Source organism: Aptenodytes forsteri, unplaced genomic scaffold (assembly GCF_000699145.1).
Source record: "Aptenodytes forsteri isolate BGI_AS27 unplaced genomic scaffold, ASM69914v1 Scaffold574, whole genome shotgun sequence".
NCBI lineage: Eukaryota > Metazoa > Chordata > Aves > Sphenisciformes > Spheniscidae > Aptenodytes > Aptenodytes forsteri.
The window spans coordinates 91,721-104,614 of NW_008794538.1; the positions used below are offsets into that span (position 1 = coordinate 91,721).

General features: G+C 53.0%; 1 protein-coding gene across 2 annotated transcripts in view; it reads left to right on the forward strand.

Annotated features, from left to right (window-relative positions):
- Positions 1-3,118: 3,118 nt before the first annotated feature.
- The window catches only part of OGDH (oxoglutarate dehydrogenase), a 32,733-nt gene continuing 22,957 nt past the window's right edge, over positions 3,119-12,894 (forward strand). For both annotated transcript variants that reach the window (XM_009272272.1, XM_009272273.1), the window contains exons 1-2: positions 3,119-3,370; positions 10,656-10,844. In XM_009272272.1, coding sequence (XP_009270547.1) covers positions 3,149-3,370; positions 10,656-10,844 — 411 coding nt within the window. In that variant the 5' untranslated portion in view covers positions 3,119-3,148. The remainder of the gene's footprint in view (positions 3,371-10,655; positions 10,845-12,894) is intronic.

Sequence of the window (12,894 nt, forward strand, 5' to 3'; positions counted from 1 at the left end):
AAAAAAAGGCGCAATTCCCAGTTAACTGCCTTCTGGGGCAGGTGTCACGGATTTCGGCTGCCAAAGGTCAAATTTAGTACCTTAATCTGCTTAACGGTATGCTCTCGCCTGTCCCAGCCATTAATCTGTTACGAATATTCCTGTTGTTTGACCTCTTGGTGAAATTTGGGTTGCGATCCGGCTGCCGCCACGAGGGCCCAGCCAACAAGCCTGGGCTTCCTCTCCTTAAGCCCTCTTCAGCTGTAACTCTGTGCGTGATCTTTGTCGTGTGTGACCCCTATATCGGTTATCTTGGGCTCGGCTTCCTACGTCCTTGCTCCCGGTCATCGTGTGCTGTTTTGATTTACCTCGGAAACATCCCTGCTCCAAGCTTGCCCTGGTCTGCGACACGGCACGGGCTCCCACGCCTTTGGGAAGCCGACCCTTTCCGCGAGAGGCCCTCAAAGACCGGCTGGTTCTGCTCATTTTGGGTCAAACCCCCCCTGTTTTCCAGAGGGTTCACTGGGACGCTGCTGAGCGGCAGCACCGAAACCGGACACCAAAGCCGGAGACGCCGCCAGTGCTTTCGTCCTAAAGCTTTTTCCCTGCCACGTGCATCCCTGTGCGCCGACACCCAATTCAGTCGGCTCTCTAAAATATCTGCCTGTGTTTTGCTGCTTAAATCTGAGGAGGGTAAGCTGGGAAAACATCTAGTGCTGCCATGCTCGCTGTCCTGCACCTGCCTGCCGTTTTCTTGCCTGTTACAGTCCTGGTTTGACTGCGGGCAGAAGTGAGCAAGCAGGGTGGAAGGGACGAGTGGTCTTCCCTTTTTCCCTTGGGTAAATCTGTAAAACACTTTGGCTGACGTAGAGCGATCCCGGGTCTTCCTCGGGCTCTTTGGACCAAAATCTTGTGGTGCTGTTTTGATTTACCTCGGAAACATCCCTGCTCCAAGCTTGCCCTGGTCTGCGACACGGCACGGGCTCCCACGCCTTTGGGAAGCCGACCCTTTCCGCGAGAGGCCCTCAAAGACCGGCTGGTTTTCTGCTCATTGGGTCAAACCCCCCCTGTTTTCCAGAGGGTTCACTGGGACGCTGCTGAGCGGCAGCACCGAAACCGGACACCAAAGCCGGAGACGCCGCCAGTGCTTTCGTCCTAAAGCTTTTTCCCTGCCACGTGCATCCCTGTGCGCCGACACCCAATTCAGTCGGCTCTCTAAAATATCTGCCTGTGTTTTGCTGCTTAAATCTGAGGAGGGTAAGCTGGGAAAACATCTAGTGCTGCCATGCTCGCTGTCCTGCACCTGCCTGCCGTTTTCTTGCCTGTTACAGTCCTGGTTTGACTGCGGGCAGAAGTGAGCAAGCAGGGTGGAAGGGACGAGTGGTCTTCCCTTTTTCCCTTGGGTAAATCTGTAAAACACTTTGGCTGACGTAGAGCGATCCCGGGTCTTCCTCGGGCTCTTTGGACCAAAATCTTGTGTTTTGAGGCAGGAAGCAGAGCAGCTGCCGTGCCGGGTACCCAGAACTAGATTCAGCAGGGCAAACCTGGAAGCCCAGCCGATGAAACGCTGGTCACGAAGGTGTATTTTTTTTTTCTCCAGTCTGCTGCGAAACTTCATTTTAATCTGGTGAACGCACGATAGCTGCTTTGACATTGGGCTGCTGCTCATTAAACTGGTCGGGGATATGGAAACCGGCCAGTTGGGTCACCTCCAGCCTCGGGTCCTGCCTCTTGAGGGAGGAGCTGGGTAGAAAGGGCAGCTCCAAGAAGAGCTGGCTCCAAGCGCCAGCGCTTCCCCTGGGATGATCTTGCTCCAGCGCTTTCCCTTGGGCTGCGGCTGTCGGTTGGATGTGTGTAACGAGGAGCGTGGTTAACCCCAGGCTTCCCTGGACATGCGGGGCTGCGCCCCACCAAGAGCTGCAAGGTGGAGGTTGCTGGGGGACCTTTGAGAGGTCCTGCACCGGCTCCGGGTTGCTTTTCTGGGTTCTCTGGGCAGGGGAGAGCCCCTCTCTGGGTCTTTCGACTGTGTCAGCCTTCTAGGGTCTGAGCTTTGAAGGAGAAGCGATGAAGCAGTCTGTCCTGGAGCCCACATCCCAAGTGCTTTGCACCACTGTACCTCTACTTTGCGAGGGGTCTGCCCCGTAGACGGCTTCTTCCCAGCTTTGTCCGGTGCACATCACACAAACCGGTGAGAAGAAAACCTCGGCCAAGCAGAGTGGTCGCGGGGTGAGTAACGCAGCAAAAATTGAAGCCAAGACCTTCTACGCGGGCGAGAGACTTGACGGAAAAACCTTCCGCGCTGGGTCGGTGTGATGAGAGTTGTCCTCCTGCGGCTTGCGCAGACCTGGAGGTGTGCGCTCCACTAGACTGGATCAGCTCAACGTGAAGTAAAATGTGGCGTTCAGCACTAAAATCCAGCTGGTGACAAATTTTTTCCAGCACCCTTTTGGGCACGGTGCTTTAAAGTGCTTTTCTTTAAACTCAGATGACCGGCTGCATCGCTGCAAATGGGAGGTTGAAGGGCCAACTTCAAGTGTCCAGCTCCTGCTGGAATCTGAAATTCATAGAGAGGATTTTCCTGTTTAGAAAAAAAAAAACCAAAACAAAAAGAGGATTCTCGGAGGAAGAATCAAAAAATCAAAAGACATCAAAGAATACTTTATGGATTTATTATTGGAAAAGGAGTAGATATTGTTGGCTAGGAACTAAAGAGGAAAGCACTGGGGGAACCTGATACCTTGTGCTGTTAATCTGGGCTGCGTTCACCATCAAACATGCCTTATTTTGTACGAAGGTGCCGATATAAAAAGGTGCGGGTGGCTTTGACGTGCAGCGGCTCGTTTGAGGCCGGTGTTGGGTACCCCACTGAGCAAATCTGCTTTTCAGTGTTGCGTCGGGGGAGACGACAGTGTCATGCCGGCAGGGAAGGGGGAGGCAGACCCGGCCATGCCAAGCGTCTTGAGCGAAAACTGCCTTTCTCAGCTGTCGGGGACTCGTCCGTGGGATGGGGTGGATGAATTAATCCGAATTAAAAGCTGGTCCTAAGCTCAGTTCTCTGTGCTCGGGGCGGAGGGGGGGGTGGTCTCTGCTCTGCGCTCTCCTGCAATAATTTCTAACCCACTTTTCCCTTCTCTCCCAACAGGAACTTGCGTGAGGCGACAGGACAAACATGCTTAACTTAAGGACTTGTGCGGCAAAGCTGAGGCCGTTAACGGCCTCGCAGACTGTAAAGACAATTTCCCAACACAGGCCGGCAGCACCCAGGACGTTTCAACAGATCAGGTGCTACAGCGCACCGGTGGCTGCCGAGCCTTTTTTGAGTGGGACTAGTTCAAACTACGTGGAGGAAATGTATTATGCTTGGCTGGAAAATCCTAAAAGTGTACATAAGGTAAGGAGCAACCTTGCCAGGATATCGCCTTTGCTTCTCTCTCTGTGTGTCTCAGCAGTGGGTTCAGGTAAGTGCACGCGTCTCAAGGAGGATTGAATTCAGCCGGAGGGGCCAGATGTTCGTGGATGGTCCTTCTGCCTCGCTTTGCCCAAAAGAAACGTCAGTGATTCCTTGAGCAAGAGCCAAGAGGAGTTTCTTTGTTCGAGAGAGAACGCCGTGGGCTTGTGGGACACGGGCAGCATCCTGGATCACAAGCAGATACGAGGAATGCCTTCTCCTGGGAATCCACCTTTAAGCTCCCAATACTTTATTTTTTCCAGCTCTGATGGCTCATCAGGAGGGTTTATTCTGGAGTGGAGGATGCGGGGGAGGCAGGGAGGGTATTCTCCACATCTTGACTGGTTTCCTTTTTGCTTCAGGCGCGGGTGGTGGTACCTGTTGGGGTAGATGGGCTGTAGCTAAGCTTGACTCGGAGCTTGTGTGCATGAAGCTGCTGATCTGCAGCCTGGGGAGGGGGACTGGGTCTGGTGGCCAGAGGAATTCCCACCAGCTGCTCCTGAACTTAAAATTGGGAAAGCCACGCCAGCCATGGGCAGTATGCGCGGAGGTCTGTCTTGATCTGAATTACTGAAGCTCCTCCAGCGAGAAGGCCAGCTCTTTAACACAGAGTCCAGCAGGTGAGGGCTCCGCTGGGAAGAGGATTTCTGAAACCCGACTGCATTTTTCCTCATCCCCAGTGTTTCACAAGGAAAATGTTCCTCTAGTGACTAAGACTCGGCATTACCCAGGGGATTTTTAAGACAGTTTCATACATGTCCTGATGTAGAGCAGGGATTTTCTTTATTCAGTAGCACATGAGCAGCCTGCAAACCAGGATGCGATGGTTAAATGAGCAGTCAAGGGTGAGTAAGGAATCTCATGCCCCAACGTTTGCATCAGCGTTGAGTGTGTTTTCAATGGCACCGATCCCACACATCCAAAATGCACAGCCTGCAGGGTGCTGTATAGGTCTTAAAGTAGGATCAAAGCTGGATTTTCACACACAGTGTTGACTTTATGCTTTTTTCGAGGCAAATGGGTGGCTGAGCCAAGCAATACAGACTCGGAAAACACAACGTATGTTGATTTGGGTTGTGCCATTTGTCAAATAGTGACTTGAAAGCTACCCAAGCGCATGCATGTGGTGCAACCCAGTCCTTCAGAGGTGGGATCTTGAATTAAAAGCCATAAATCTAAATGCTGTTGCCTAATTTAAAAGACAAGGGCGGGTTACACCGTGCTAGTCCCAGTGACAGGCACAGTTGTGTCTTTAGCAGAGAGTCTTCACGGTTTGATACCGGCTCTTTGATCTACAGACCCTGCTCAGTCTTGAATGTCGCTCTGAGCAGATGTGAGAGTAAATATCAAGGCTAACTGGGGCAGCTGGCTGGGAAGTGTATTTGGGTCCTGAGGCCAGACCTCTGGATCTCTTCTGGTCTTGTCTACTCTTTAATGTAGCCCCTGTAGCTTCATCGGCTTGTCTACAGGTAGGCAGTGCATGCAGTGCTGTACAGCGGTCCTCATGCACGCTTGGCTGAAGAAATTGACAGCAGTCCTCATGCACGCTTGGCTGAAGAAATTGGAGGAGAATTTAGGTTGGAAGGAGCCTCTGGAGCCTCTCCCCCGGCGTGGCTGGCTTGGAGGTGACATCTAGCTTCGTGGCTAGACCAGGTCACTCGGGGCCTCGTGCGGTCAGGTTTTGAGCACCTACAAGGGTGGGGCTCCCACCACCTCTCCAGGCCCCCAGTCCAATGTTTATGGTGAAGAATTGCAAGTGTGTATTAGTCAGCCCTGGAAATCAAAGTGTGCTTAGAGAGCAGTGCAGGAGCTGACATAAGACTTTGCCTCCGGCGCGGCTGGGAGCGGTTTGTGGCAGTAGCAAAATCAGTGTGAAATGAAACGGGGTCTTATAATTGCCAGGAAGCGAACCTGACATTAGTAATGTAAAAAGCAAGTCTTACGGACTGCTTTTTAACCAAAATCAAGCTGGCGTCCTGCTTGGCAGAAAAGGGGGTTGGACCAGGGGGGTTGGACTAGATGGTCTTTGAAGGTCCCTTCCAACCCAAACCATTCTGTGATCCTATGAAATCCAGCTCCAGGTCCCAAAACTTCTGGTGGGGTTGATACCTGAGGTTTGGCGTGAACTTTGCTGTTGCTACCTCATGCACTTGACCCTCATACTTCACTCATCTCTCCTGGGTAGATCCCACCTCGTTCCAGTGACCCCTTTACCAAAATCCCTTCCCAGCTCCTAGCTTTGTCCCTTTCTCCTCTCCGCACTTTTTCATGACTCACCCTGTCCCTGCTGGGTCACCAAGCCACTGCAGTGGCATCGGGGTTGCGGCTGTCCCTGGCCTCAGCTCGCGAGCAGTCCCTGTCAGCCTGCGTCCCCTCCGTCGTGACAGTGGAGCGTGTCACCCCCGTCCCTGATAAGCGTTGGCCTCCGTCCCGTTAGACGTAGGGACAGATCTGAGGGTGGAATTCCCAAAAGCAGCTGGGCTGTCACACGGACCTGGCTGTGGCTTATTTGTTCCCTGCACAGAGCAGAGATGGGCTGTGCCTTGCCGTCCTGCTTTTTGCTGGTGAGGGTGAGACCTTCGGCCAGGGAAGAGCTGAGGTTTCTTTGCTGTTGTCGCCAAAAACCTACGAGAACTCCAGCTGTCACGACCGTCCCAGCTGAGCAAAATGAATTCACTTCCTCCGTGCAGACACTGGTGGCTTAAACTGCAGAAAATACTTAAGTGTTTGTTTAGAGTAGGGGAGATTTAAAAACCCAAAAAGCTGTTTCAGGCTTTTTTCTGCGTGCAGTCCATCAGCTGAACTCCAGTTTCTGAGTCTAATGAGCAAATAAGAGCAGAGCTGGGGAAAGAGGAGGCGAGGGTGCGGGGGGTCGTTGCCGGTGGGCTGCCACAGGGTCAGTGCTGCTGGCTCCTGGGACCGCTTCCCAAGGGAGCGGGGACGCCCTGCTCCTGCCCCGCGGGGCTGAGCCGCTCTTTGCCCACTCGGGTACGGTGCTGGCTGCTAGCGATGCTCGGCACAACCCATGCTGTGTCCCCAGGACCCCGAGCAACTTGCTTGCTTCAGGGCAGGTGGCCAGGGAGCTTTGACTGCAGGTAGATGATACCCGCAGTCATACATCTGCGACAAGTGTAGCCTTCCTAAACAGCAGCCCCTGTGTTCAGGTTGAACTGGTAAAGGGATACAGCTCTCCCGGTATGTGTGTGCATCAGTCTTTAACATGGACTTCTTAATATGCCAGTGTTTTGATTTTTATACTGGAAGTTGGTTATATGACTACAACGCATGTAGACCATGCTGTGTAACCCCAGCTTCGCTGACACAATGGCAGGAACCTGCAGTCTTCAGCGAGGCCAGAGCCCCACGCCTGGCCCTGGGAGGTGCCTTTGGCTGCGTCCTTTGCAGTTGTGCTCACAAATAGGAGCCCAGGCTGAATTTGGTAGGAGCCTCCCTTGAGAGTTTGAAATGCCATCCCCCATCTTCAAAAGCAAGCACCCCAGAGAATCAAAGACCATCTAGTCCAACCCCCCTGGTCCAACCCCCTTTTCTGCCAAGCAGGACGCCAGCTTGATTTTGGTTAAAAAGCAGTCCGTAAGACTTGCTTTTTACATTACTAATGTCAGGTTCGCTTCCTGGCAATTATAAGACCCCGTTTCATTTCACACTGATTTTGCTACTGCCACAAACCGCTCCCAGCCGCGCCGGAGGCAAAGTCTTATGTCAGCTCCTGCACTGCTCTCTAAGCACACTTTGATTTCCAGGGCTGACTAATACACACTTGCAATTCTTCACCATAAACATTGGACTGGGGGCCTGGAGAGGTGGTGGGAGCCCCACCCTTGTAGGTGCTCATAAACAAGGTCCTTGTTTTTGTTGATAAGGGACAAGGCGATGTGCAGAGCATGAACCGATCGATCGCTGCTTGACCCCCTACTCTCAGCAGCAGTTACCTGCCGTAAATTTGGTTCGGGCTCCTTCTCTTCCAGCCTTAAGCTTTGAGTATACCTCCTCCCTGCTAAAGCAGGAGGTGCTGCCTGGCTTGCCAACCATGCGGAGCGGGTCTGGTTGGTGCTTTCTGTCCCCTGGAGTCTGCGGCAGGAGAAGGAGCAGGGCCTGAGCTGGAGGTAGAGGCCACGTCTCCCTTGCGCACCTCCCAGCCTGGAGCAGCCCCAGCCCAATTTGAGGTGCCCGGCGGCGGGTGGGAGACGTCACCCCTCTCCCCTTGCCATGCATGCCTGACTTCCAAGCTGGCTTTGTGGCGGAGGCTGGGACCCACAGCCTTCTCCAGGAACCAAGTGATAAACGAAGTGAAAGATGCTGGTTTCACTTGGTGAGCTGTTTTTGGGGATGTTCTCAACAGAGAAGCCTGCGGTGAGCTCCGCTCTCAGAGCTGAGCTCAAAATCCCTCTAAAGCCTGAACTGTCCGGGCTTGCTGCAGTCAGCTGGCTCTCCTGTCCTGCTTTGCTGGCGTATGAGCAGTGGCACAGAGGAGCGCTGGGAAAGCTGGTCCGGGTTAACACCTTGTGCCGTGGCCGTGGTGGGATGCCTGGCTGTGGGACAGTCACAGCAGGGACCTGGGGTTGGTATTTCACGTGCTGATACCTGCGGGCTGCCTGCGCACTTAGGAGCGGGAAGATACCAGCTTTGAGCCCTCTTGGTAAAAATGAGGTGAATCTGAGCTCTCTTGTACCCTATATATATATATATTATACCCTATTATATGTATAGGGTATGAGAGCTGGAGGAGCGCTTGCAGGGCTGCTGTGGGCACAGAGAGGGCCGGAGGGGAATAACCCAGTGAGCTTTATTACTGCTGTTACCTTTGGCAAGTGCTGGATTAAGGCAAAGTCCTCCTTCCCGTGATAAAGCAGGATAATGCTGATGGGGCTGTTCAGCCTCTCCCATGGGATACGTGAGCTCCCAAGGCACCTCCGTGGGTCACCAGAAACCCCCAGGGTGGCCCTTGAATACCCTTGAATTCAAAACCACATTGGCAACTTGAAAGCTGACGTTTTTATAGCGCTTTTCAGGGCCACAGCCTTTGGCAGGGGCAAAGCCTGCAGTCAGGTAGCCTGAAATACTCTGTAATTACATTGGGCAATAAAGCATTTAGTAAAAGTGCCTGAGCTGACTGAGCCGGTGCCGCATCTTGTTTGGAGAGCTTAAAATGAACTTTTTCTTTCAAAACGGAAGCAAATTGCATCTCTAAGAGGTTAATGCTGTTGAATGTCAGAAGGGAGGAGGTCATAAAGGCAACACCTCTGCCTCCTGGCTCTGTCTCTGGCCCCCCAGCACCGCTGCCAGCCCCCTCCCTGGGCTAGCAGATGCTCCCTTTCTCTTGCCTGTCTTTATTTTCCAGTACATTAAACAACCTTAAACCACTGAGCAAAGCAGCCGGCCAGATTCCTCCCCATCCCAAGGGCATGGAGCCCATCCTGGGGTGCTCATCCCTCCCGCTCGCAGGAACCGATGACTTCTGGGGCACTCGTGAGCTCTGTGAGCCTGGGGAAGGGAAGGGGCTTGGGCTGCTCTCACCAGCGGCCAGGAGTAAGGATTGTACAACCCTTTTCCTACTGTAATTTCCTTTAGCAGACAGCAATCAGGAGGGGGTCGGGTGTTTTCTGTCTTTGCTTTTTGGTTTATTTTTTGTTTTGGGTTTTTTTTTTGTCCTTTGGGGGAGCTATTGTTTATAAGTTACGGTGCCAAATTGTTCCAGATTTTATTTATGTTCCTTCAGCGTGACCTGTTTCTAAATTTAATCACCTTGCGCAGCCGTGTGATGGGGCGTCTGGGTAAATCCGGGCTGGAAATAGCTTCCTGGGGCATGTGATGGGCGCTGCAGCCGGAGGAGCTCCAGGGAAGGGGGAGAGCCGGTGCTCCTTTGGCAAAGGTCAGGTTTTCAGTTCCCTCTACCCTGCTACCAGGGTGCAAAAGCTGCTTTTTCTGCCCCAAACCACCACTGGAGCTGCTCTCACGGCTCTTTTCGACTTGGTTTAAACATGCTGGGGCTGGCTGGGCAGCGCTTCGCCCATCTCTGCATCACCGAGGTCGGGTTTGGTGCTCTCCGCAGCCACGAGGTTCAGGGATGTGCAGGGTGCTGAGCGCTGGGCTCTTGCTCCCAGTTGGTGGAGAGACCCTTGGGCTGAAACCAGCGTGCAAATCTGACGGGATTTGTTTGCTCTAGCTGGTGTCTCGGGTATGGGCAGGCACACAGACACCGCTCTGCCTTGCCGTCGTCCTTTGCTATCGCTCAGTGGCACGTGGGAAGCGGGCAGGGGTGAGAGCATGACGGGAGGACGTGGCTTGGACTTTGCTCTGCTGGTCTCTCCCCTTCCCCAGGTCCGTTGCAGCCTCTCCAAGTAGACAGATTAACTTGGGTTTGGCCTGGGATGCTTCTGGGCTCTTCAGGCAGTGCTGGATAAGTACCACAAAGTTACACCAAGTTTGTCGAGGGCTTTTTTGGGGGGTTGGTTTGTTTGCAAAGCTTTGTTTTCTTAACAGCTAGAAATGCCCATCTGCAGAATGGAACAGGAGCAGAGATTATATCTGCCTTGCTAAGGGCAGGGGAGAGCTTGCACAGTAGTATCCGCGTAGCGCTGGCATCAGTGTCGCTGAAAGGATGGGGAAAAATTGAAGAAGGGACAGAAAAAGAAAAAAGCCATTGCTGGTTGAGGGCTGGACTACGCGGCTTACGCTGGGACTTGGGTCTCAGGCCATTTAGACCACGGAAAAGAGGAAGAGGTGTATTTGATTACAGGGCAAAAATATTTTTCAGAAAATATTGTGGGTATTTAGAGGACAGTCTCCTGCCCTGGAGAGAAGAAAACAAGAGCCTGAAGACCAGGCTGTGGCTCATTGCTCAGAGTAGCGGTTTCGAGAGCCGAGCCGGGCGAGGGGTGTCACCCATGTCCTGTCCTGAGTGCTGCTGCCAAGGGAGGGGGACTCTGGGGACAGTCTCATGCCAAAAGAAACAATCCAAATGGATGGGAAGTAGGATAATGGCATAACTGGAATAGTGGGAGAGCTTTAGTGCTCTCTTGTCCGAGGCAGGTGGGTGCCTTTGGCAGCGGCTGCGTGGAGCTGGGGCGCAGGGGAGGAGGCAGCTCTGCCCTCGGGGGATTTTACTCCCCGTTGTGGCAATAGAGCTGAGACCCCAGTAACCTCGAGTGAGGAGGTATTTGGGTTGCGGGTAATGACCCTGTCACCTCTCTTCTTTCCCTTTTCCTAGTCATGGGACATCTTCTTTCGCAATGCCAATGCTGGAGCTGCTCCAGGCACCGCTTACCAAAGCCCCCCTCCACTGAGTACCACCCTTTCCACGCTGTCCCAAGCCCAGTTCCTGGTTCAAGCACAGCCCAATGTAGATAAACTGGTGGAGGACCATCTCGCAGTGCAATCTCTCATCAGGGCGTATCAGGTAAGGAGACGGGCTTTGCGCCGAGGAGGAGCATGTCCTCTGTAGAGGGGCATGTGGTGGCCGAGGTGGGCTGGAGTCAGTGCGGTTGATGCGCGTGTTTTGCATGGAGAGCGTGCAGGAGGCAGGCTGGGCTGCCTGGTTTTTAACAGGAGCTGCTGATCTGTTGGGGCAGAAGCTCAGCTGATGCTTTGCTGGACAATAGGAAGATTAAAGCTATTGTCACCCAAACAGAGCAATTACTGTGGCAGGGAGGGGGAGGTCTTCTCGGCGCAGAGTGGTTTGCTGGCTTCTGGAATGATTCTCCTGTGCTGTGGGCTCCTGCCATGCTCAGCAGTGGCTTGGGACACACATCCCACTTCCCCCGTGTTGCTGAGAGAACTTCTGAGGTTCTAAAACAAAAGTTCAGGAAACATTTCCTTGTGCTTTGCGACCTGGAAGAGGGCTGTGGTGCCACTAGGCTGCAACTCAGACCGATGCTGCCAAAGTCAGCCTTTCGGGAGAAACAAGTTTTGAGCAGGAAGGAAACATCCTCTGGCTAGGGAATGGCCAGCCAATGTTTTAATTCGAGAGGACATTTAAATGTGTTTCTACATCTGTGTCATCCTTTCACCTTTGGTTGCACTCTGGTTTGTCAAGTGTGGGGGCTTTAATTGGGGCCGTGGTGAGAAGTTAACAAACCCAGTCGCTGTGGTGGTGTGACCATGGTCTGCTCACATATTCCTGCAAAGAACCACCCGCTGCAGGTCATGTTCCTGCTCAGGTATGGGGAGAATCCAACGTACAAGGCCACAGGTTAAGGCAAGAACTGCAGCATTGGGCAAGTCCAAAGGTCTGCCCAGCCTTGGCCCGGCTCTCTGGCTTGAAGGAAGTGGTCCTGTCCTGCCCTGCCCGCCTCCGCAGTCGAGATGCTGACATCAACGCTGGGGCACTGTCCTGCTTTTCTTTAAGAAGGGGAAGCTGGGACGTGTTTGTGAGGACCTGCGTCTTCCCTTGTGGCTGATTTCATGGGAGGTGACCACCCGGCCAGCTCTCTCCAGCTCGGGTGGATCCTGGTGAGCCATTTCTAAAGGCCGTGCAGCTCTTGCTGGTGGAACAAGCGGGCAGATGCCAAGTTCAAACAAGTGGTGGTGACTGATGTAGTTGGAGGCAGCAGCTCCAAGTCAGCGATTTGAACACAAAATCTGTAACCTCGTCTGCATTCCCGTCATTTCCTCAGTCTCTGAATGGCAGCGCTGGGAGGTGATTGCTCTTGGATGTATTTTTCTAAGCTGTCTGCAGCTGTCTCCCTTCCTATCCTCATATCACACTAGGGCTGTAGCTGCAGTGGGGTGTCCAGGTGGGGAAGTTCAGCACAGTATATGGAGGTACAAAAGAGTAGGAAGGCAGGAGGAAACCCTGCCTGTGATGGGTAATCTACTTAAAAGACCAGGCAATTAACTTCTTAATTGGATCGAGCTGGATTGTCCCTGTAATTACAGGTGAGCAGTGACCCTGCTCTGCTGCAGCATCAGCGATGGCTTCTTAATTGTAGCTGTGGTTGCATGTCCGAGTCATTATTTCTTTTTGAATCACAGGATGGTTTGGGTTGGAAGGGACCTTAAAGTTCATCTAGTTCCAACCCCCCTGCCATGGGCAGGGACACCTTCCACTAGACCACATTGCTCAAAGCCCCATCCAGCCTGGCCTTGGACACTTCCAGGGATGGGGCATTCACAGCTTCCCTGGGCAACCTGTTCCAGTGTCTCACTACTCTCACAGTAAAGAATTTCTTCCTAATATCTGATTTAAAGCTACTCTCTTTCCGTTTAAAATCAGTACCCCTCATCCTATCACCACACTCCCTGATAAAGAGGCCCTCCCCATCTTTCCTGTAGGCCCCTTTTAAATACTGGAAGTACTGGAAGACTGCTATAAGGTCTCCCTGGAGCCTTCTCTTCTCCAGGCTAAACAACCCCAACTGGCTGGTGCTCCAGCCCCCTGATCATCTTCATGGCCCTCCTCTGGACCTGCTCAAGCAGGTCCATGTCTTTCTTATGCTGGGGGCCCCAGA